The sequence below is a fragment of the Polypterus senegalus genome, chromosome 2, assembly GCF_016835505.1.
Source record: "Polypterus senegalus isolate Bchr_013 chromosome 2, ASM1683550v1, whole genome shotgun sequence".
Lineage (NCBI taxonomy): Eukaryota > Metazoa > Chordata > Cladistia > Polypteriformes > Polypteridae > Polypterus > Polypterus senegalus.
In genome coordinates, this window is record NC_053155.1 from 7,011,146 (window position 1) to 7,038,306 (window position 27,161).

At 40.1% G+C, this 27,161-nt stretch overlaps 1 protein-coding gene across 1 annotated transcript in view; it reads right to left on the reverse strand.

The window, feature by feature from the left end:
- Positions 1-14,775: 14,775 nt before the first annotated feature.
- LOC120524132 overlaps positions 14,776-27,161 on the reverse strand; it is a 68,315-nt gene continuing 55,929 nt past the window's right edge. The window contains 2 exon segments of the mRNA XM_039746010.1: positions 14,776-15,028; positions 20,740-20,834. Coding sequence (XP_039601944.1) covers positions 14,776-15,028; positions 20,740-20,834 — 348 coding nt within the window.

Genomic DNA, 27,161 nt, shown 5'->3' on the forward strand with positions numbered 1-27,161 from the left:
GCTTGAATTAAGACAGATTTGTTTTACTCTTAATGAAACACAACCACCATGTTGTAATAATATTAATAACGTTTGAATTAGTCTTATTTGAAAGGAAATCATTTAGGATACATGCAGTTACAGGACTGAAAGCAACAATTGTGAAGAGAATTGTAAAGATGTGTCTTATAAGCATTAGATCATTATATTTTTTAATTAATTAGGGCTTGTTTTTAAACATTGCATTTTCGTTATTAGTCACTGCACACGTAAAGGAATGCCTTGTTGTCCCAAACAAGTAATACAGTGAAATATCCAGAACTGTCAAACCTACAGACACTCAGAGCACATAGAAGTCATCAACGCGAGGGCTGATTTTCTGTTTCTTTTGCTGCTATTCCTCTCCACTGACACAGCACCCGATTGAACAGAAATTCACAGAGGAGCACCACGTTAGATTAGCAATAAATTCTTTTTTTAAAAACAAATCCCAGCCAACACAGGGCGCAAGGCAGGAAGTAGACTCCAGGCAGGGTGCCAGCCCACCACAGATCAGTATAAGTATTTAACTCACAAAATACAAATGAATGTATTTTGTATTAATCATGCTGCAGATAACTTTATGATTTTATACTTCTATATGATTTGTTCTTCATTTACGTAGGACAGAAATTATGTTTATGCACAGAATATGAGACTGCTCACATTCTTCTATGTGAAAGTGCTGACCTGTTGATATTAACAGAACACCCTGTGATATTATAAATCAATGTGATCGTTTTCTTCACTCTTGACTAAAAATATAAGACAAAAATGTCATTTATGAATTAATAAATAAGGATTATTAATCTAACCAAACAAATAAAATCTAATGAAGATATTAAAGCTATAAGAATGTAATCTCTTTATAACTAATGCAATGAACTTTAAGACAACTGCTTTAATTGGGTTTGTGTGTGTCTACTTGAAGGACATATTCTTTACAAAAAGCAAGTGCCTGGTACTGCTTGTTTTCCACACTCCTGTATGTCATAAATTAAGAAGCAACCCTAAATTTATGTATGACCTCAAAATGAACTGTTAGGTTTTTTTCTCTGTTCTCCTTTGACTAATGAACAAGCTAGGTGATAAAAGAGAGAACATTATTTTCTTTTAGTTAGTCTGCCCGAACTCAAATCAGTTGGCTGAGCTGTCAGTCTCACAGTTTTTCTTTTAATTCACCAAGAATAAATATTAAAGAAATTGCTTTCAATTTTAAATTGCCGTTTATCTCGTTGTTTTTCGACTTCAGCGCTCACACCCTTTTGTCATTTTGCTTCCCTTTTTTAGAGAACCATACCTTACTGCTGTGTATCTCGGTGCCCTTCTTTCCATTACATTTTCCATTACCTTTACATTTTCCTTTCCTTTCCTTTTCCTTTACCTTTACATTACATTTTCCATTACCTCAGAACTCCAGTGTCCAGGGTTTGAAGCCTACAATACTCTGTGTGCAGTTTGAAAGTCCTCGCCATGTCTGCATCTTCTTTTTCTCTCTTGCCACTTCAGTATTCCTCCCACATCCCAAAGGCGAGCATCTCAGGCTAACTGGTGGCTCTAAGATGTCACTAACAGACTGGCTCTGGGCATGTGCCCACGTGTGCCCTCTGATATCCTTTATTCCCATCAAGTGATGGCTCCTGTCCTGTATCTGATGTTTCCAGAAGGCCCTCCTGCTCACTGTGGTGTTGACTTGGATTACGCAGATATAACATTGATGGACACAATGAAGTGACTAATCAGTGACACTGTACACTACAATACATTGGCTTTGCTGTGCTTTAAACTGTAGGAAAGACAAGTGACTTGTTAGAAACATCAAGGATTGAAATAAAGAGCGAAATAAATAAGAAGTTTCTAAGAAGCTAACATCTTCTCCAAGTAAATAGTACACTGTAGCAGAAAAACAACATCTCAGCAGCATTTGGTTAAAGCAGGAACTAACTCTGTAAGGTTTGACAGTTTGACACAGGGCACACTTCCACACACACTGACACTCCAGCAAAGGGGGCAAATGGAGATTCACCAATCAGACCAAATTTGTCATCTTTAGCATGTGGTGCAGGGGGACTCACAAATCCTGTCCAGGCTGGGACACAAACTCGAGCCCCCTTAGGTGTGAGACAGCAGTGCAACCCATTATGCCAGCATGCCACACATGTACTCAAGAGCCAGACTCGCCATTCCGACTGGTGGGGATCTTCATCAGCTTGTGTGAGGAGGAGGATGCACATGCTAATATCCTTATCTGAACCCAGGAGTAGGAATGAGGTGGTGGGCTTGAAGTGCCAGCTCTATCAGAGTTTAGCACACCGCCGCTGTGATGATTTTCATCTTTAAACTCTCCTCACGCTGGTAACACTTTGTAATTGAAGCCATTGAAGCAGCACAAAGTGTTTGTGTTTTGAGTTGCTGTCATCAGTCAGACATTTCTAAGTATCCAGGTGTCAGCAGATTGTGACAACGTACCATTGAAGTTGGTTATCAGACATTTTTAAAACCACACAAGGTGTCTGTTTGACCAGCAGCCCAGTTTTGATAACCAAAATTGGACAGATCATACCAGAACTAACTGCCCTCCTAAACAAAGTCAAGAATAAAGACAACATAAGTTGGTTGATGTTTTGCTGTCCCCCAACCAGCCCAGACCACAGGACCCCCTTCAGCAGTCTAATGCCCCCCTCTGATCCATGGCGACTTGTTTTTCCGGTTCCGGTGAGTGAACGCTGGCGACTTGCTGCCGCTACTCACGTATCCTTTTATTTCTCTATTTTATTTATTTACTTATATATATATATATATATATATATTAACAATTTTAATCCCTTTCATCTTATATCGACACTGTTGGCGATCTGGCGATTTTGCAAGTGTCTGAGTATTTTGGGTTTAGTTCATCTTGCCTGTTTGTTTTGGCTGTGGTTTCCCACGGATTCATTTACCTGGCTGCTTGGCTTACCGGTGTGTTTGTCTGTGATGGTGCCTGGTAGGATTTGCATACTGCTTGTGCGGGTTTGGATTTTTATGTCGTTGGTCTTTCGACCTGGTGCTGGACTTTACCAGTATACAGCTGACGAACTTCTTCGACTTCGTTTTCATCTGGCTGCTCCACCGCCGGCTGTGCTACTTCTCCACCCGGACACCGCTCCCCTCCTTCGCCGAAAGTACATCCACCGGGGCTCTCGCCGGAACTTTCACCATTACAACTCTAAACCAATACCATCCTTCTGGTCTACTTCTCGTCACTCTTCACGGATTTCCGACAGGGCTGTTAACCACAGTGTTTTAGCCGGCCTGACCAGGTCGGCTAACACTTCTGTTCAGTCTGACAGCACCGGTGTCAACTTCGGTCTGCTTAACATCCGCTCGCTTACAAGCAAGGGACATCTCGTCCAGGATCTCCTCACCGACCGTAAGTTTGACTTTTTGTGTTTGACTGAGACGTGGCAACAGCCCAATGACTTTTCGCAGCTCAACGACTCCACTCCCCCGGGGTTTGTTTACACCTGACAACCTCGATGGTCCGGCCGCGGTGGAGGTCTCGCGGTAATTTATCGCGAGAATTGCAAAGTCTCGCCGTTATCTGTACCTGTCTTCAGTTCTTTTGAATCCGTTGTTTGTCAACTCTCAGGTCCTGTTCCAACTGTTATCGCTGTTATTTACCGCCCTCCAAAGTCTACTTCTGTTTTTTTAAGTGATTTTACTGATCTGCTGACCCATCTGGCTACTGTTTCTCCTAATATAATACTACTGGGAGACTTTAACATTCATATGGACAATAGTAATCATCCTCTTACCAAAGATTTTTCATCTTGCCTCGATAGCTTGGATTTTAAACAATATGTAAACTTTCCCACTCATTCTAAAGGTCATACATTGGACCTAGTTTGTTGCTCTGGACTTACTCCTCTCAACTGCAAGGCTGATGAACTTTTATTCTCTGATCATTTTCTTCTTTCTTTCAATGTTAAAATGACCTTTTCTATAACCAAGATCCCTCAAACCATTTCTTTTCGGAATATTAAGCAAATTAATCCCGATATCCTTTCTTCTGCTTTCTCTAGTCTTTTGCATTTTAATGACTTGTTCAAGAGGATTTGGTTACCTATTATAACAATAGTCTCAATAGTATTTTAAATTCTGTTGCTCCACTAAAAACCAAATCTGTATTATTCTCTCAGTCAGCACCTTGGTTTACATCTGAACTCAGGCTTCTGAAAGCAAAAGGTCGACGGCTTGAACGTCTCTATAAGAAAACTGGTCTTACTATCCATAAGGAAATCTTTAATAATCATGCTTTGTATTATAAGGAGTGTATTAACCTAACTAAATCTGCATATTACTCTACCATTATTAGTTCAAATGAGGATTCTCCCAAGTTACTCTTTTCACTGTTCAATTCTTCTTTCAGGTCACCAGATTTTTTACCTGCCCACCTCTACTCATCTTCCTTTTGTGATTCTCTAATGTTATTCTTCATTGAGAAAATTCACAAAATACACCATGATCTGGCCTCTGACGTCTCTTGTAGTTCTCCTTTTGTAATCCCACTCCCATCACACTGTTTTTCTACTTTCTAACTTCCCTCTGTCACTGATATCTCAGATCTCATTTGTAAATCAAAACCTTCTACTTGTCAGCTCGACCCCATTCCTACAGTTCTGGTTAAAGCTTGTTTACCCTCCTTGCTTCCCCTCATATCTGCTATCATTTATTCTTCACTTACCACTGGAACTGTTCCTACTTCTTTCAAAGTTGCTGCCATCACCCCAATATTGAAAAAAATGGGTTTAGATCCCAATAATTTTGATAATTTTCGTCCTCTCTCCAATTTGCCATTTATTTCAAAAATTCTCGAAAAGATAGTTGCTGCACAGATCCACTCATATTTAACTAATAATAATTTGTATGAACGGTTCCAGTCTGGCTTTCGCCCCTTTCATAGCACTGAAACAGCACTTATAAAAATAACCAATGATCTCCTTATGGCAGCTGACTCCGGTTTACTGTCCATTCTTATTCTTTTGGATCTGAGTGCAGCTTTCGACACTATTTCTCACCCCGTTCTACTTAGTAGGTTAGTCTCAATCGGTCTCTCTCATACTCCTCTAGCCTGGTTCAAGTCATACTTGTCTGATCGTACTCAGTTTATTCGATTGAAATCATTCACTTCTCAGTCCTTTCCTCTGGTCACTGGCGTCCCCCAGGGATCTGTCCTGGGGCCTCTTCTTTTCATTATCTACCTTCTCCCGCTTGGATATATTTTTCGTAAATATAATATTCAGTTTCACTGTTATGCTGATGACACCCAGCTTTATCTGTCCACCAAACCTGATTCTGCTCTCCCCCCATCCTCCCTTACTCTCTGTTTAGCTGAACTAAATACATGGTTCTCTTCTAACTTTCTGAAACTCAACAGCAATAAATCAGAGCTTCTCCTGGTAGGCTCTAAATCAACATTATCCAGAACTAAAAGTTTTTCTATTGCTATCAATAACTTGCTGGTCTCTGTTTCCCCATGTGTGAAAAGTTTGGGTGTCATCCTTGACAGTACTCTGTCTTTTAATTCACACATTAGTAATGTCACTCGGTCTTAATTAGTATTAATTTTAAAATACTTCTGTATACATTTAAGGCTATTCATCATCTCTCTCCTCCATATCTCTCTGATTTGGTACAGATCATCATCCCATCTCGGTGTCTCAGATCTTCCACTTCTCTTTCTCTCACTGTCCCTGTCCCCCGTCTTGCCACTATGGGGAGCAGGGCTTTCAGCTGCTCTGCTCCTCGACTTTGGAATTCCCTACCTCCTGAAATAAGAAACATCACCTCTTTCTCTCTTTTTAAATCTAGACTAAAAACTCACCTATTCAAAATAGCTTATCCCACATAACTTTCTCCATTTTCCTATCTTGAAACTGTTTTATGTTTTATGTTTTTATGATCTTGTAAATTACCTGGTCTTTTGCCTGCTTTTTATTTTCTTACTTTTATTATTATTTTTTACTGTGTACAGTGTCCTTGAGTGTTTTGAAAGGCGCTTTCAAATAAAATGTATTATTATTATTATAAAATGTATTATTATTATTATTTAGTGACTGCTCTGGTTTTGTTCCTCAGACTTTCTCTTCATATGTTCATATTTTGCAAAATTAAATTGGAGTAGGTTGAGTTTGACAGTTTCCTTCTATATGACTGTATGTTTGTTGCACAAGGCAAACGACAGACTAAATGTCTGAGGAACCAAAAGAGGCCTGAAACTGGACAAACACTCCAAATCTGAGTGTAGTGCACTCATAACATTAAGGGGTAAGCAAAACAGAATAAGGATAATGACAGTTGTGTTGTACTCTCGGGGTCACTCCCTGAGGTGGACCTCACTGAGGTGGACATGAATGCCACTGTACAGACATGGACAGAATTATTAGTACCCCTCCATGAGAAAAGACGAACCCACCCAAATAACCTGAAACTGATCAAAGTCATTGGCACTCATCATTGTTTTTTCCATATTTACTAAAAATCAGACTTTGCTTTAAAGTTTTCATTCAACAGAATATTTCAAATAATAACACAAATGAAAATGGCCTGGACTGATGATGGGACCCTTAATCTAATAGTTTGTTTCACAGACTTCAGAATTTGCAACCCCTACAAACAAGTGGATCTCCTTGAGACATCCGCATTGCTCCACAGGTCATTCAGACCACTCTTACTGAGCAAACTGCTCCACCTGGTTCAGGTTTGAAAGGGACCTGCTCCAGACTGCATGATTCAGGTCTTTCCAGAGATGTTTGATGGCATTCAAATCAGGAAAACTAGATGGCCTCTTTAGAACAGTCCAATATTTTGTTCTTCGCCATTCTGTGCATTTTGGCTCATTATCCTGTTGGAGGATCCAAGATGCCAAGGACAGAAAGATATGGAAGAAGATGATCCACTGTGGCAACCCCTAATGGGAGCAGATGAAAGAAGAAGAAGATCCTGTTGGAGGATCCATGACCTGGGACTGTGTCATTTCACTCCAGAATGTCGTGATAGTCTTGTGATTTGATTGTTCCCTGCACAGACTCAAGGCACTCTCTGCCAGACACAGCACAGCAGCCTTCAAACATAAGTGAGCCCTCTCCTTGTTTCACTGTAGGTCTGCTGTTCTTTTCTTTGAAAGTTTCATTTTCTCATCTGTGGACATGGACCTGAGGTGACTTGTCAAAAAGCTTCAGTTTTGTCTCATATGTCCATAGGACATTCTTTCTGATCCATTGTGGCTTGTCAATGTGCATTGTAGCAAATTCCTTTCTGGCTTTCTTATGTGGATTCTTCCTGGGTCTTCATCCATTCAAAAAGTGACAGATGGTACGGTCAGACCCTGATAGATCTTGACCTTGGAGTTCACCTTGTATCTCTTTGGAGTTGTCCTTGGCTTTTTTCTTTGCCATTCTCACTATCCTACTGTTCATTCTGGAGTCGACTTTCCTCTTAAACGCTGCATTCAGGGAGGTCACCTACAACCTCTTTATAACATTTACAGCTGTTGTCACAGGAACATCAAGCTGCTTGGAGGTGGTCTTCTGCCTTTGCCTTTCACAAGCTCATCTATAAATGACTTTGTGATCTCCTCAGACAGCTCTCTCCTTTACTTTCTCTACTCCATGTTCAGTGTGGGACACATGATGATACCAAACAGCAGAGTGATGACTTTTCTCTATTAAAATTAGCTGAATTACTGATTGCACCATTGGAGACACGTGTGATTAGAATTCAGAAAAACAGCAAATTGGAGATATCACTCAGATCCGATTATTTAGGGTCTTTTCTTTGGGGACCAACAGGTGCATCCAGGCCATTTTAGAAGATCCTTGTAGCGTTTGTGTAACAGCCAACCCAATCGTCCTGAACGGCAGCTACACCACCAAGACCCATGGCTTGGCAAGATGAGGAATGTTAGACCCGACAAGCCATATTTCTTCCAAATAAACTTCCCCAGTCAATGATTAAAAAATCATAAGGCAAACAGTGGGTAAAATAATAATAATGGCTGTATATATTAACACTACAAATAAACGTGGCCCACCTTAAATCCCTCTCACCTCGCACCTCTCCATCAGCATCTTTTGTCTTGTAAATGTGTCGATAAGCCCAAGCAGCAAGCAGCCTCCTGTGCCATCCATCGCACCGTCGCAGAACGGGCAAGAAGTTCTCCCATTTCAAGCCTTGATTATCTTGGAGTGAAGTGCTGGAGTTTTAGAGTGGAAGTAATTTTTTGTGTGTTCCAAATGTGCTTGAAAGTGTTCATGCTATGGTTTATGAATTTGCTGCCTTAACTCAGCAAAGTCCTAACATTTTATAAGTATATGAAAAAATAAGAAGAGAATAATTGGTACAAAAGTAAAAAAATATGAAACAAGAAACAAAAAGTGAAAATACAAACAAAGATGATGGAAACAACAGTGAACAATGCGTACAGTAAATGTACAGACATTTGTAAAAAAAAAAAAAAAAACAAAGATGAAGATTCGAATGCGTGGACCACAAAAATCCCCAGGAGCCAAAACTAAGCGCTGAGTGATTGATATGAGCTCATGGTCAGAGTGGCTGAGGTCACTTTGTGTGATATGGTGGGGAACAAAACAACACACAAGGAGCCTGGTGAGAGATCAGGGCATTGAGTGAGCTCTGCTGCTGTGTTGCTCCCACAGAAGGCACATCAAGCTTGGCACATTGAGTGACATCTATGATCAGACCTTGGAGGGCTTCATCTCTTTACGGCACTTAGAAATTCCACAAATGACAATGTAATGTAAGTATCTGGACTGTTTAGATGGACATGTGGCCAATGTGACCCTCTTTAGGACACATAAGTGAATAAGTGGCCAAACGTGGGAGAATATAAAGGTAGAAATGTAAGTGAAAATATAACAGACAAAAGATGAGGGTCCATAATTAAAAATGACAAATGCCATTAAGCAAACAGCAACATGAAGTGGATGATGAGGCAGTTAGAAATAAGCAAGAAATGTGGAACATGGGCAAAAGCAATGGCAAAAAACGTGGGAAACATTCAAACCAAATACTAAACTGAAAGGCCTGAAACACATGAGTTAAAACGAGGACAAGAAACAGGAATTATAAGAGGCTTGAGCAGACAGCGTCAAGAACCTTTTTAAAGTGAGCCATCAAACTGAAGTGAAAAAGCCCCAGGTGTCCACAAAGCAATGGAGATGTACAGTGAGAGGCGAGTGTGTGGGTCAATTATACACACATATCGTTTTACATCTGTTGTAAAGTTATTTTAAAACGTATAGGCAACAAGTACTTGGTTTTGTGTACATCATTTTAACTTTAGGGTTAGTGACTATTGTTGTAGTATTATAACAAAAATAAGGCAAAATAATCAAGAAAAGTGGAGAGTTATCAATCATCACAGCAGCCTGTCTTTAGGCTGTGGGAGAAAACAACATAAACTGGGAAAATGTCCCTGAAATCTGAGTGACTGAGAATTCTACACTTCTTAGGTTTTAATAAGACGTGAGGAAACATTGCTGAGCAATAACAGCACCTGGATGGTCCATTAAAATAAATAAAGAAGGTTTTAAGGTTTACCTCAGGAAAATCAGTGGTCCCAAGCCAAGTGTGAGGGTTTGACATGTCGGCTCTGGAAATCAGGGTTGTTATAAATTGGTTGGCCTCTTTATTGTGTACTGAGGTGAGGTTTCCTCCAACATTGTAACAATGTAACTGAAGAAAGAAAAAGGTTAGAAATATTTATGAGGCGTTGAACGTTCTCAGTTTTTATCAAAACAAGGCCACGTGTGTTAAAATAGCACTAACATTTGAAGACAGTCATAAAAAGATTACAGTAAGAACTTTGAGCCTTCTGGCAAATGTCTACAAAATGTGTCAGTTTAGTGACTCGATCAGGCAATCAACAAAACTGCCAAGAGCAGCAGAACTGCTGAATTCACTACAGATCCAACAAACCATAGCCCTTAAACGTCAGGACCCTCTCGGCAGTTGACTTTAGGGTGCAGGATTGTGTAAAAGCTGTGCCATGACAGACATTAGCTCTAACAGCACATGGTGTGCCAGCAGACAAATCGCTTAACATAAGAAGTAGAACTGCAGAAAGCCTTTGTTTTGTTTTGTAACCATCATTTGGAGCTCAAAAGAAATCTGTAGAATGTTCTCAACACACACACAATGTGGGTATTGGCAGAGCTACTGGTTGGATAGAGAATGAGGGACCAGGAATGGAACCAACCAAAGTCAGGCACTCCTTCCAATGTTTCTTGAGACCACCCTGAAGTCAGGATCCTTTCACGAATTCACCGTACAGAACCATCTGAGGTAGCTGAGACTCATCCATGCAGATGAGCAACCCACATCCAAAATAGCAATGTCCAAAAATGGCACTGTGATCTTTTGGAAACATAACAATAAGATAGGGTTTAGAAAAACTAAATATAAAAATTAAATAACAATAAAATTGAGTTCTCTATCCTCTAAACGTTTAAGTACAGCAGATAATGTCATGAAACATCACTCTACTTATTTCTTTTGGCACAGGCAGTATTGATCACTTTTACTAAATGGTCCTTTTGACATCTATACACTGCTGGTAGTTCTCCTGTTGTGTCCTCACAGACTCAGTGCCCACAAGGCTAATTGGCACTGTGCTCTGCCACCAGACACCCAAGTTGTGGAGCATACAGTAGGGAAGAGAACTCAAGGTTTAAGTGGCCTTTCCAGGGTTTTGAATCCATCAACTGATAATGGAGTTAAACAGGCCTGGCCAAGATGTGTAGACCACCTCTCTCTATTTGTCCTGCTTACCCTTCAAGGAAACCTCTAAAATGGATCCTTCTGCATGAACCTCTGAAAACAAAAATAATTTAGGTGAGCAATGTTGGTGTTCCTGGAGGGCTGAAGTGTTTGCAGGTTTTGTTTCCAACCTAGTCGTTTAATTAGACACCAATCCTTTTGAATAGCAGCTTTGATTTAAATTCATGGCTTGTTAGTGTTTTAACTCTGCTATGTCAGTTCATTCTTCAATCACAGACATTTTCCTTCCCAAGAGTATCGTCCAAATGATTTGATTCTTAGTCTCTAATATTGTCCGTGTATAGACCTCCTAAATACAATGTGTCTTTCTTTGAGGAATTCTTAGACTTAGTGTCAATTTTAATAACTATGACAGGTTCCTAATAGTTGGCGACTTTAATTTTTATATCAATAATCAGTGTGACCCGAAAGCAAAAGAATTCATGAACCTCCTGTACTCTGTTGACCTGAGCCAGCATATTAGTTAGCCACCAGACAAAGGGGGACTGGACTTAGTGATTACTGAAGGATTAAACGTGGATAAGAGGCATATCGTGGATATCGGCTTATTAGACCATTTTCTCTTACTGTATAATACAGAAATACTGATAGATAAAATTAATGAGAAGTATATGTTAAAAAACACTTCTTTGATTTATCTGCAGCTTCCAAGTTTATAAACATTTTAAGCAACCAGTCTGTTTGTAGTGCTTACTACAATAATGACAATGATGTAAATAGTAAGGTGGAAAAATTTAAGTGACAGCTGCTGCTGACATAGTCGCTTCTGAAAAGATAATTATAAAATCTTCAGGCACAGTTACACCATGGAAGACCCAATGAGTGTCTGATTTAAAGAAAACATGCTGGAGAGCTGAATAAATGAAGACATTAAAATGATAGTTTATTATGAAATATTGAAGGCTAAAATAGCAGAATACAACAACATAGTCCATTTTGAGAGTCAGTGTTAACTTTCCTAAAATAATAAATAACTAGCCGTGTAAGCCCGTACTGTAAAAATGCCCGGGGTCCTAGAAACTATTGAAATCGTCAGAAAATAACTGAAATGTAGAGGTGTCAGTTAATTGAAAGGAACTACTCTGTGCGTCTCTGTCTCCTAGGAGGATTCACTTTAGCCGACGTGCTCATATCACATGTGCAGCAGCGCGGGAGGAAAAGTAAAAGGGATACTGTCTTCCAATGTTAGAGGCTAAGCGACTTTGTCTTTCTTGTGAGGTTTTGTTTTGCTGATGTGCTGGACCAACTTGTGTTATTAGCGGCTAAGTGAGTTTTCTGTTTCCTCCGAGGTGGAGCCCTCACTCCAACTCCACCTGTCACTTCTGGGCCATACTGATACACACACTTCCATGCGTAGACGTTTATATATAAGACGATGCTAGTAATCGGAGCGTTTTATTCTCTACTATTGATCATTTACTAAACCCAGCTCACTCAATGGAATGTCTCCAAAAAACTTCCAGTGAAACTTATGAGGCTTTTGATATATTTTTTAATCAAAACATTAATGATAATAAAATAATACAGCTTGTCTCCCCAATATTGATCCTATTAAATCCCAGTATTCCATTTTAAGTGAATGAAATTCTTTTACCAGGATAGATTTACCCAATCTATGTAGAATAAATTTTCAACTGAGACCCTCCACCTGCGTCCTTGACTCAATACCAACAAGCTTTTACAAAGAAGTATCCGATGTGTTAATTGATAGTGTTCTTGACATAGTAGACTTATCATTAGATATGGGGGTCTTCCCAGATTGTCTTAAGAGTGCTGTTGTTAAACCCCTGCTCAAGAAAAATAATCTCAACTGTTTTTGAAAATTTTAGACTTATTTCTAACCTACCTTTCTTTAGTAAATTCCTAGAAAAGGCAGTCATGATGCAGCTAAATGATTACTTGAATAAACATTCTGTTCTTGACAAGTTTCAGTTTGGTTTTAGAATAAATCACAGTACAGAAACTGCGCTAGTTAACGTAGTAAATGCCTTGCAGGTAAATTCTCTTAGATCTGAATGCTTCATGTGATACTTCTTAGAAATAGCCTTAGTCAGTAGGTGGGCCTCCCTGGCAGGGTCTTAAATTGGTTTGAGTCTTACTTAACAGGTAGAAAATTCTTTATTAGTTGTGGTAATTATACTTCAGAGACACTTGATATTCTATATGGTGGTCCACAAGGGTATCTCATGGTCCGCTGCTCTTTTCAATCTCCATGCCTCCATTAGGTCAGATTATCTTTGTGAATTTCCCCTTGGGATATCTATCTATCTATCTATCTATCTATCTATCTATCTATCTATCTATCTATCTATCTATCTATCTATCTATCTGTCTATCTATCTATCTATCTATCTATCTATCTATCTATCTATCTATCTATCTATCTCAAGGCATAAAGTGAGCTACCACAGCTATGCTGGTGACACACAACTGTATTTATCAATAGCACCTGATGACCCCGACTCTCTTGTCTCACTGACCCCCAATGTCTTACTTGTGTTTCTGAATGGATGAGTAGTCATTTTCTCAAACTAAATAAGGAGAAAACAGAAATGTTAATTATTGGCAAAAATGGATATAGTGAGGGTATTAGAAATAAACTTGATCCATTAGGCTTAGTCAAGACGAGGTAAAGAATTTAGGGGTAGTTATTGAATCGGACCTAAAGTTTAAATCACATATCAATCAGATTACTAGGACAACATTTTTTCACTTCAGGAATATAGCAAAAGTCAGATCTCTTATAACTTTGGAAGTCGCTGAAAAATTTGTTCACCCCTTTGTTTTTAGTCGACTAGATCAGGGGTTCCCAAACTTTTCAGCTCACGACCCCCAAAATAATCGTGCCAGTGACTCGTGACCCCAACTATCCTCGAAGTGGTTAAAATATACAGTATTTGATTTCTTGGAAATCATCTCGCGATCCCCCCCAATGTCTCACGACCCCCCAGAGGGTCGCGACCCCTACTTTGGGAACCACTGGACTAGATTACTGTAACTCAGTCCTCTCAGGACCACCCAAAAAATACATCAATTGATTACAACTGGCACAGAATGCAGCTGCTAGAATCTTAACTAGGAAAATAAAATCCAAGCACATCTCTCCAGTTTTGATGTCACTACCCGTGCCATTTAGAATTGAGTTTAGAATACTGTTTATGGTTTACAAAGCCTTAAATAATCTGCTCCATCGTATATTTCAGGATGCCTGTCACCTTACACTACAAATTGTAACCTTGGATCTTCAAATGAGAGTCTGTTTATAATTCCACGTGCTAAACTATAAAGAAGTGTGAGGCGGCCTTCTGCTGTTAGGCACTTAAAATCTGGAATAGCTGACCGATAGAAATTTGCCAGGCTAATATGGTGGAGCACTTTGAAAAACTGCTGAAACCCCACTACTTTAACATGGCTTTCTCATAGCTACATTTTAGTGTATCCCTGTTAAACTATGTGTGCATTGAATTACTATTTTTATCAAGGCTCCACAATCCATACTAACCCCTACTATTCTCTGTGCCACCACCATCTGATCAGGGCACCATGCAGTCCCTCCATTGATGGATTGAAGGTGAGAGGTCCACATGACCATCATCATCAAGTTCTTTCACATCAAGCCTGAAAGCCATGAGAACTGATTGAGATCATTTATATTAGGGAGAATGCCCAGTGGATCTGGGTGGTCTCTTGGCCTTGGAGCCCCTGCAGATTTTGTGTTTTTCTCCAGTCTATCTTCTTTATATTCTTGGCCATTTGACTTTACTTTATTCTTTGTTACTTAGTGTTGTCTAATTTGATTTTTTTTCACATAAACCTTTCTTTCTTTCTTCATCTTGTAAAGCACAATGAGCTACACCATTTGTATGAAAGTGGTCTTTATAAATACATGTTGTAGTTTTTATAGCAGCAGCTGCTTCAGTAGATCTTCTTGAGCTTCTCGCAGGACCTGCAGCACAGGCCCTGGTTGTAGTGACACTGACTTCTTTTCTTCCATGATTTGTGCTCAGAATACACAGCACTATCTTCCTGGTGTAAAGCCGTCCTTTCACTGTCCTGGCGTCCACACAGACGACGTGCTTTGACAGGCCAATAAACACCTTTCTTTATCCAAAACTCTATAGACTGTTGTTTCTTTGTCCACAGGTTTATTGAAATTAAAAGGGTGAAACTGAAACAGAGAAAAAAGATACAAAGCACTAAGTGGCTTTATATTAAAAAACAAACATGTCATTCAAATGTAAATTACTGTGCCATTATACACAAATCAACCTCTAAAGGAGTAACTTCTGTCTGCTAATATGTATAAAAGGAAAGGTAACTTTAAAATAAAGTAATACATGTGGACGATGTTATCACAAGTATGAAGATAAGGGCAGATGACAGAGGACTGCGACTGGTGCACTTCCATGCACAGGAACAGCAGCCTTCCTGAATCAAAACTAACTTCCTGATTACATCACATGACAGGAAGCAAGGGAAGGTAAGGAAAATACCAGATATACACACTAGATGGAGCTAAACTGCAAATCTTAATAAAATGAACAGCTTTAACAAGTTACAACAGAAGACATGGCCATGGGCACCAAGACCTCGCCTCTTCTGGCCAAGATGGTATATATTGGAGAGCTCCTGGAAGATGGCGTTGCAGTCTGAGGATCACAGTACCACACGATGGAACTCCCTGACCCAGAGCCACTCGAGAGAGCAGATATATTGGAGAATTTGCAGTGGCTGAAAAAGCATTTGGGTGTCATGGAGGCTTTACAGTGCAGCCATGGAGGAAGAACCTCAAAGCTGAGATCTGTACCTGGAATGCCATTTACACTGTCAGTTCAGGATAGGATGACATTTGAGAGACCAGGGGCCTCATGCATAAACGGTGTGTATGCACAGAAATGTTGCGCAAGAACGTTTCCACCTTCAAATCAAAATGTATAAAACCTACACTTGGCGTAAAGTCACGCACTTTTCCAGGGTACCTCATTCCCTGTCATACGCAAGTTCTCCATTCGGTTTTGCAGACTGGCGGCACCCAGCATCAAAGCACAGCTACTGTTCCGGTGTGGTTATCCTTTCTTTGTCTTGATGCGGCTTTATAAACACACTGAAATTAATTGCATATTGTTTATTAGTGTAATGCATCCGATTGTAAATTACTTGTAATAATATAATGGTCCAGGGAATAGCCATAGTATTCCAAATACCATAACTGCTTTAGCGTTGTTACTCTCACTGCACCTTCTTCTTCTTTCAGCTGCTCCTTTTAAGGGTTGCCACAGCGGATCAGCTTTTTCCATATTACTCTCACTGCACCACTCAGAGTATTTATATCACTGTATCTGAGTGTGAATCACAGCAGCCGCTGATCAGAAAGAGAATTATTGGTATACAGCATCAAGCACACGCTGTCTCAGCTACAGCAAAACGTTTCAAAGCCTTTCCTGTACAGACCTCGCGGTTCAGAAACAGTTTCATCCCAAGAACTATAAACGCACTCAATCATTGCTCCTTGTAGAACTGTTGGTACTTATAAGTACAATCACCACACTGTAAACTTTTACTACAGTTATAATATCGCACAACCTGAGCCACTTTATAAAGCGCATATTTACATATGATGACGATATCATTTTTAAGATGAAATGCAGCAAAATATGTTGATTATATTATACAGATAAAACTTTAACTTCATTTAAATAATCTGTATTGTTAAAAATTAAACATGTGAGGACACGGTGCCGCAGTACTAGCAAGTTAACGTATTGTTCCTGCCTCGCGCTGTATATTTGCTGGGACTGGCGCGACACTGGAAGGATAGACGGATAGAATAATTAAACACGTACTATGAAGATATTTCAATGTTCATTAAAAGTTTTGAAGAATCGTCATTGTAAGCTTACAGATGGCTTAATGTCTATTACAGAGCTTATTGTGTGGCAATTGGTTTTTTGGGGAAAGAAAAGTAACAACAGGAATTGGAGGTTAGTACGTTTGAAAGAGACAGTACTGCTACAATAAATTATTTCATCGAAGGTCGCGCAGCAGCATCTTGTGTGAGACATGACCAATCACTGCGCCATCGTATATCACGTATACATCTCAGTATTTTAAATTTTTCAGACAGCTGTAATATCACGAAGGTAATGGATTCTGTGTCCAGTCGGAGAAAGAGAAAGAATGGAAGCAAGTAGTTATTCACACACATAGAGCACATAGAAGATCAAATACAAAACAAAGCATTTAATGTGCTACTTTAGCTATGATGGGAGTTGGAGTACGCACAGATTTCTGCATCTGGATTTTTCTGTGCTTAAGCACATTTCAGCTTTTGTGCTTACATCATGTTATAGTGCGAATTCTATGCACGGCGTTATGCAGGAGGCTCCAGGAAAGCTCCACACAGCGATGTTCACCTGCCCACATATGATGAATAGATCAACGTACAGAAGTGCAGCATTAAAAACCAATGCTGTGCCACCTGACAACAAAGCATTCAAGACCCCTGCTGATATGCCTTTGTCAACTTTTGCATGATCGCAATGGAAATTAACCCTATAACGCCGAGTGCAACGTTTTCGTAACATTTAATTAAAACTTATCTGGTGCCGAAATTATAAAGCTTTTGGAGCCGACGATGATATCAACGAATAGCACTAGCACTTCACTAGTACAAATGCATACCGCTAGTGACGCATTTTAGCAGCAACCTGCTTGAATAGGGGCACATGTTTTGACCGATTGTGCGCTTGAGGTTAATGGCGTTAAGTGCATTTTACTATAATTTTCAATCTAGTGAAGTTTTAGTGTTGATATTTTTTATATATGTTCATAAAACTGTAGTTTTTATGTCAAAGGTGTAATACGCATAAAAAACATTATATTTATTATATATTTCCGCTTTTTCAAAACGAAACAAATTCGTTACGTTTGTCTTTTGAATCGACGGTGACAAAAATTATCACAGCATGGATTGTGGTTTGTTTTATGGAAAACGGCGAATTTATGACCTAGATGGAAGTGGTACAGACTCAGACAAGGAACCAGATGCAAATAAGGATGAAACTGGTAAATAAAATGTGTATTATATTTAAAAATTTTAATTTTACTATATAAAATTTTATTTATATTGCTATTCAAACTATTTTGATAATAATATTTATTTTATCCCATGACAGGAAGTGAATATACGCCCGAATATTTTGATTTGGATGAATTAGAAGACCTCGTAGTTAGTAATGATAATACTAGTGAAGATGAGTTAGAAACTTCAGTTGTTGAAGTTGAAGAATCAATTCCAATAACTACAAGTTCAAAGCCGTCTACATCAAAAAAGCAAAGAATTCCTGTTTGGCGGCACATTTCTGGAGAAGGTACAGCTAGACCTGTGCCTGAATGGTTAGGACAAATATATTCTTCTAGGATACTAAAACGTCCTGTTGAATATTTTAGACATTTTTTCTCGAAGGATATCATTACTCATATTGTTGACCAATCAAATCTTTATGCAATCCAGCAAAATCCCAATAAACCTCTTGCACTGAGTAGCCAGGAACTTGAGCAATTTTTGGGTACACTGCTTGCTATGTCGATGGTGAAGCTCTCAAATTCACGTTTATATTGGAAGAGCAAACTAAACTGTCCTATTGTATCGGAAGTGATAATGGGAAGATATAAAGTCCAAGATTCACTTCAATGATAATTCACAAATTCCCTTACCTAATGAGAAAACAGATAAATTATTCAAGATCCGGCCTTTGATAGACCATTTACAAAAAAAGTTTCGGGAAATACCAATGCCCCAAATGCTATGCGTGGATGAACAGATAGTTCCATTCAAAGGTAGATCAAGCATAAAACAATATACACCCAGCAAACCACACAAGTGGGGATACAAATTGTTTGTTCTTTGCGATGACAAAAGCATCATGTATGATTTTTTCATATATTCAGAGAAAATTTAACCGGTATTAGGAGAACCCGACTCGGGAGCTAGTTCAAATGTAGTACTGAAATTGGCCCAATCAATTCCTGTTGGATTGAACCATTTATTATATTTTGATAACTGGTTTACGTCACTTCCTTTGATGACAACTTTAGCAATGAAAAAAATATTTAGCTTGGGAACTGTTAGAATCAATCGTTTGCCTGGCATCCCACTAATCAAGGACAAAGATTTAATGAAAAGGCAAAGGGTCCTATCAAGAAGTGACTGCTCTAGTTGAAGATACTGAAGTACGTGTAGTGAAATGGCCAGATAATAGAGTTGTAAACCTTATGTCAACTTTTGCCTCGGCAGAACCAAAGGCCAACTGTAAGCGATATGACAAAAAGACAAAACAAACCATCACAATCGATTGCCCCGCTATTGTGAAAACCTACAATCAGTTTATGGGAGGTGTTGATTTGATGGACTCGCTAATTGCACTGTACAGAATTCACATCAGATCGAAAAAATATTATCACAAATTATTTTTTCATTTTATAGATGTGACTGTTGTGAACTCTTGGCTACTTTATCGTAGAGACTGTGAGAGCCTTCAGTTACCAAAAAAAAAGATCCAAAGTCTGCAAGAGTTCAAAATGAGCATCGCCGAAGCTCTTCTTCTTGAAGGAAAAAGTAATAGACCAACAAAAAGAGGCAGACCTTCTACTAGCTCTACTGATGCTGAGTTTGCTAACAAAAAGAGAAGAGGTCCTGCCACCAAAAGTATCCCTGGAAGAGATACCCGTTTGGATGGTCTTCACCATTACCCTGAGGTCACAAACAGAGGAAGATGCAAAAATGTAAATTGCAAGAGTGCACCAGTATTTGTCTGCAGCAAATGCAAAGTTCATCTTTGTATCACAAAAGAAAAAAATTGTTTTGTTCAATTTCACACTAACTAAAATTATAAACAAATACATTTTGTATTATATTTTATAAATAAAATAAGTTTTCAGTTTGTTTTTTATTTAATAATAAAATAAGGTGAAAAATAACATAGAAATGAAGGTGCATTTTTTATTCTTGTATTATCAATCCATGGACGAATGTGACAATTTGGTTACATTTAAAAAACATTGCAAATTTTATATTTATTTAATATATTTTGGTTGTTAAATATATTGACAACTATGAAAGTAAAGAATAAAAACAAAAAAAAAGTTTTTTCCTGAAATTAATAATTCAGGCGTTATAGGGTTAAGTCCACTCAACCATTTTGAAGAGTTCATGCATTGTTTCAAGATGTTGTCGACTGAGACTTTGAGGGGAGAGCCGTGTATCGGTGCTGACAAGTTACATCAGTCTGGGGATGAGTCTCCACCACCATGAGCTGACATTCCTTCATGTAAATGAGCAGCTTCAGAGCCAGCGGCAGGGAAACCTTAAAAATGACAAGCCTGCCAATTGAATTCTCCTTAGTGTGACAACAGTGAGTGGTCCTCTTAAGGACAGCTACCTAAAAGAGCCACGTAAAGACTCCATATTGGCACTCGGCTCAGGCACTACAACATGTTTCAGGACTGTCCTTAAGCCATACTAAGAAAACATTTTTTTGTCTGTCAGAGAGTTTTAGAATCACCATTACTCCTAATTACTTACAGGCCTGTTTTGAGTAAAATTCCTTGTGTAGGAGAAAAACTGCTATGATGTTTTACACCAGACTACTCACTCGTCATTTTATCTGATTCAACAATTTACCCATAACAGAAAAGTGGGAAAAGAAGGCCCAGTTCCAAAGCTACCATCTGAGGAACTGCTAAAAGCTTCTTTAGAATTTGTGAAAATGTATTCATTTACGTTGTCCTTAAATAAGAATGTCGAGTGTCTGTTAGCCCTTTGGATGCTTCAGTATCTTCACGTGATGACTGAATGAAAGGTTATTTGACTTACTGTACAGCTCTCCAGACTGCACGGTGATGGTGTTACAGCTGAATTTGAAATGAGATATTGGATTATTTTTGTATGGTGAATTGCACAGAATCACAATAACCTAAAAAATTAATGAGGAGATAAAAAGAGTACAAACAACAGTGAATTCAACACCATACATTAAATACATCATATAGCAGATCTGAGAAACACTCAGGGATTTGTAAGTGTGAGCAGATGGTAAGTCGCCTGTCCCTGAACTTGCTGCCAGTGCTGATGGTTCTGTACCATCTAACAGAGCTGAGGTGGGAGAGCGGTGACTGTGCAAAATGGCTGGCGTCTCTACAATACAACTGTTTGCCTTTCTCTTATGTCCTGAAAAACAGGCAGCTGTGGTTGTCAATATTTTGTATCCACTTCACCATCCCCTGTAATGCCCTCTGGCTCTGAGCTGAACAGGTGCCATACCAGGATGATAAGTAGTCACTGAGGATGGACTCCACTGGGCACCTGCAGAAGTTGCTGATCATAAATGGAGAAATCCGAGGAGGTGAAGGAGTTAATGAGCCATCTTGATTATGGTCAGGATGTGCAGAGCCCACTTGAGGTCAGCAGTGATTGACATTCCTAGACATTTCAATCTGCCAGCTCTCTTTGTGGCGTCCCGTTCAACATACTGTCGTTATTCATCCTGATTTTGTGTTTGAAAGTAAATTCTTCTTGTTTTGGCACCTGCTCAATGTGCTCCTCTTATGATAAATGGGTGCACTGGTACCTGACTGCCAGTGCTGCTATTAATTAAAGTTCCTGCTATTCCCTCTTTCTGAGGGTAAGTTTAGAATTGCCCTGCTAGGAGTCCTCATCCTTGTTTGCCACCTCAGCCTTGGCCTTCATGCTCATGAATGGTGTGCAGTTTTTACCTTGAGCTAATATGTGACCATTGCCCACCCATGTCTTCCTCTACTGGGTGTTTATGATCTCTGTGATGGACACCTGGGCGAGCTCCTCCAGTTTTATGATGCAACACATATTCGCCATTCTCTCCACAGTTACATTTTGCACAGTCAGATCCGCTCATCCTCACTGATCTTCTTCTGTTTACCTCCTCCAAAAGTCTGACTGATTAATGGCTGACAGAGTCACCTAATTACCACATTTGTAACATCTTTACAATTAATAAGTGACATTCTGTTGCAAGTCAAGTCAAGTTGGGGAGCACGCACAGATGTTTGCAACCTCCCAGGAAGACATTTGGTCCAGTCCCACCCTTCAGAAATGACCCTCTTTCTACCGTAGCCAGGTGTTACTTGGGTGACTCCTTGGCCTGGTCCAGCCACTCGGGTCCCCAACAATGAGGATCTTATAAGCTGAATCACCCTCAGGGAAATGCGCCACATGGCCATAGTGCCGTAACTGATGATCTCTCACAATGTGCCTCAGTCGGGACTCTATGAGCAACTGCTCATTCGACACAAAGTCAAACCAACGGTACCCAAGGATTTTACAGAGAGACACAATACCAAAAGAGTCCAGTCTTCACCTCAGGTCACTGGATAGTGTCCATGTCTCGCAACCATATAGTAAGACAGGAAGCACCAGGACTTTAAAGACTTGGACCTTCATCCTTTTTCAGAGATATCGGGATAGAGGATATCTCTCTACAAACAGAAACATTACTGATGGCTGTGCCCAAGACATCATTAAAGGCCTGGCTCTTTGGTTTTTATCAGGACACTCACAAGCCCAGACACTCAGACTCCTCACTCAGTCTCTCGAACACCCTGATCTGAACCTCCATTGACACCGTGAAGATCACAGCATTGTCAGCAAAGTCAAGATCCGTGAAACTTTCTTCATCAACAGATGCCCCATAGTCGCTGGACCCCACACCCTTGCCCAACACCCAGTCCATACAAGCATTAAACAGAGTAGGAGCAGGACAGACCGCTGATGAACCCCAGAATCAACTCGGGAAAACGCAGAGATCCTGCCTCCACTCTGAACAGCACTCACAGAACCAGTTACAGGCTGGCCATGATACCAGCAACCTCAAGGGGACCCCACAAACCCTTAGGATGTCCCATAGGGCAGCTCAATCAACTGAGTCGAACACTTTGCGAAAATTGACAAAGGCTGCAAAGAAACTCTGCCGATATTCGTGTTTGCGCTCCATGAGAACACTCAGTGCCAGGATGCGGTAGATGGTAGACTTCATAGGCATAAAACCAGACTGTTCAGTTCACTGGTAGGTGAGCAATTGATCATGGATCCTACTGAGGACGACTCTAACAAGGACCTTACCTGGCACCGAGAGCAGTGTTATCCCACTGTAGTTGCCTCAATCCAGGCGATCACCCTTGCCTTTCCAGATAGGGAGGATAAGTCCGATTTTCCAGTCAGTTGGGATGATGCCAGTCTCCCAAATGGGAGCAAAGATTTCTTGCAATGCCAGGAGGACAGCCTTACCACCAGCCTGGAGAAGCTCACCCGGATACCACAGATCCCTGCAGCCGTTCCTCCCCTCAGCTGGTTCATCGCCTGTGCAATCTCAGTGAGACTGGGGGGTTCACAGCCAATTGTAGGATCAGCCTCAAGAACTATGGACCAGAGATATCCAACGTTGTGTACACCGCACACAATCCCCATGACTTGCTGTTTGTTTTGTGACCATTTTGTATCCTGTTGACTGATTTTTATCCTTCACAGTGTCATCCTTGTTTATCTCCCACTGACTTTAAATGATTTGCTCATCTTTACTAACATCTCAAATATCTGCTCAGTTGTTCCTGTTTTCACAGAACTCAATTTGCTCGTTGCTAGTGATTTGCACTGAATGGGGTCCACTTGTACGCCACATCAACAACATTTGAATCTTGCCAACTACTCCAATCCCTCTTTGTTGCTGGCAGTAGAATTGAAGTCATTTATGAGAGCGGCCTGTGATATTTGATAGCCTCACAAACTCATGCGTGACAAGACGAGACTTTTAGTTAAAATGATGTTATTGTGCCTCCTGGACTGGACGTTTTACTTTTAACAGAGACCTGGCAGGACTTTAATGAGTCAAGATCACTGTTAGAACTTTCCACTGCTGACCGTATGCTTTGTTAACTCGTCAGAGTATTGGGGGATGTGATGTCCATTGTTATTAAAAATGTTCATAAATATTACACACTTCACACTGAAACATAATTAACTTTTGAGATACAATTGTTAAAAGTTGAATTAAGAGGTGCAGTGCTTTTTGCCCTTGTATATGACCTCCTAAATGATGTAAAGATTTTATTAGGAGGTCATGACTGTGTCTGATAAAATACTGACCTTAGGTGATTTGAACATTCATGTTTGTTGTACTTCAAAGCCATTCATTACAGAGTATTTAATTATTTGATTCTTTTAATCTTATTTAGTCTATAAACGGTCCTACTCATGTCCGTGGTCATATGTCTGATCTTATCATCTGGTTGGTCTGTCAGTGATGTTAATGATGAAGATGTCCGTCTCTCTGATCAAATGCCAGTCATACTCAGTGCTGTGGCACCTTCTCAAATCGTCATTCCTGGGGTCTCAAGAATCAGCCTTCATACTATAAACTCCTACACTAAATATATTTGTTCTGATATTTCTGTAAATTCTTCTATTGTTAGTTCTGTGCCACTCAATCGGTTACTCTGTGCTCATAATTCTGCATGCAGATCCACACTTGATTCTGTGGCTCTTGTGAAAATCAGACACTCCATAACTAAAGGCCATCCCTGGTTTAACGACTCCATGAAGACTCTTATTATGAAGTGTAGGAAAACAGAGCATAGATGGAAAAAGATAAATGACAGACATCTTAGGAGTTTCTGACAACCCATCTGTCTGAATTCCAGCAGGCTGTCAAATTAGCAGAGACAAAACTCTTGTCTGATATTTCTACCAATGATCAGATGTCTAGAGTTCTGTTCAGCTCAATAAGTTACACTCCGTACTCTGACACACTTAGCTGTACTGTAGGCATTGATACATGTGAGGAGTTTTTGAATTTTTACTGATAAAACTGATGAGATGAAATCTTCTCTCACGCCACCTGCCTCAGTTCCTTTGTTGTCCCTGACTTGTCTTTATTGTCTGACTCTGTTTGTCTTCCCTTTCTTGCCCAAACTGTGCCCACTATGAAGCCCACATCCTCCCCTCTTGATGTCATTCCAGCTCTTCTCTTCAGAGAGACTTTTCATGTTATTGTTGACCTACCATTGCTACTGTCCCTTCATCCTTTAAACATGCAGTGGTCAGCCTGGGCTTAAAAACATGGACTTGACCCGAGTTTCTTTCTCTCTTATCTCTACATTGTAATTCCTCTCTAAATTCTTTAAATGTTTGTTTTTGTACAGCTGCTGTCTTTCCTTGTTAATGATAATCTAATGGAGTCCCTCCAGTCAGGTTGAGAGCTTTTCATAGCACCAAGTCTGCTCTTGTGAAGGTCACCAAAGACAACAGAAATCAAGTAGACAATCAAAGATGAACAATCAGACAAGATGACAAGGAGCCAGCTAGTTTGCGGCAATGTGTTTGGTTTTATTTTAAACTAATAGACATTCTTTGATTTCTTCTTCTTGACAATGATTGGTCTGTTTGGTCCTTTTGGCCTACAAGAGAAGGAGACATCTGGTCAACTGAGTACAAGAAATCAGAGACCTTGAACTTTCAAAGATGACTTTTTTGATGCTCTCTGACCTCGTGAGTTAATAGAAAGTGAGGAGAGTGAAGGCCTTGAGCAGCGTCTGACCAAACAGCTGGTGGAGGTGTCAAATACAGGTGGGGGGTAACATTACAGTCCTAAACAAGAACTCACCTTATGTCAGACTAAATTTAAACAGGACTTGTATTGATATTACAACGAAAGTACAGGCAAGTCTTCAATAATGAAACTCCATCTCCACGTCACCTCACGTCACACCTGTGGGATTCTCAAATATTCTCATGTCTGAAACACAAGTTACTGCCACCATGAACTCTGTTAGTGACAGCAGCAGCTCTCTGTTATCCAATCCAGAGGTTTTGATGTGTCTTTTTATATGTTCACTGTCACACACGTGTGCTTGGGAGGTAAGCTAAGGGCTTAACCGAAGGCGGAAAACAAGAGCAGGCTTTTTCAAAGTGCACTAAACTTTCCTGTACTTCTCATATGGATGCCCTGAAGGGAAACCAACATAAAGTACTTCCTGCATAAAGTACTTTCTACCGAGGTCACTTCCGGCTTCAATTTTGGACTCCACATCTTCCTCCCTGGCTATTATAAAAGTCCAGCTCCTTTTGTGTTTAGTTGTCCCTGTTTTTGACACGGAACCAGACATTACTCTGGAGCCATTTCTTGAATGTTTGATTTGATATAGGGGGCAATTCCCCAGACCTTTTTCTTCCTACTTTGTGTTTCATTACAACACATACACAGTGGACTGTGCCCGGCAGTTTATCCCGGCCAAGTCCCTCAAGCCGCCAGATGGAGCCCTCCCTGCAGTATGGAGGTGCCCCTAAGACCAGCAGGGAGTCATGGACTATGTAGTTTTTATCCTCAGCCCTGCTGGATACCACAGGGGCCACAAGAGGGAGCTGCAGGAAGGACCAAAGACTTATTTGTACACTATGACCCGGAAGTTCGTCATAGGAAGAGTGACGGACTTCCGGGATGAAGAAAAGTACTTTTTACCTGACCCGGAAGTGATACAAGATCACATAAACTGGGGACTGGGAACACTTCCGGGTCAGGGAATATAAAAGGACTGAGGGAACTCCCAGAAAATGAGCTGAGCTGGGTGGTAGGAGGGCAACGCGTCTGGGAGTGGAGGATTGTGATTATTGATTTATTATTGTGTATTGATTTATGAATAGTGTGGAGTGGAGGGTGCTTAGTGCACGTAACTATTATAATAAAAAGAATTATTGTGGCACTTTTACCAGGTGTTTGGCGTGGTACCTGAGGGTTCAAGGGAGCACTACTGCCCCCTACTGCGATAACACATTTACTGGCCACTTTATTAGGTACACCTTGCTAGCACCAGGTTCACTCCTTTTAGCCTTCAGAACTGCTGTAATTCTTCATGGCGTAGATTCAACAAGGTGTTGGAAACATTCCTCAGGGATTTTGCTCCATATTGACATGATAGCATCACGCAGTTGCTGTGAATTTGTCAGTTGCACATCAAAGATGCAAATCTCACTTTCTAACATATCCCATTGGTGCACTACTGGATTGAGATCTGGCAACTGTGAAGGCTATTGGAGTCCAGTGAACTCATCGTCATGGTCAAGAAACCAGTTTGAGATTTATTTCTGAGCTTTGTGACATGGCCCACTATCCTGCTGGAAGGTGCCATCAGAAGATGGTGATACTGCAGTAATAAAGGGATGGACATGGTAAGCAACAATACTCAGGTAGGCTGTGGCATTTAAATGATGCTCAGTT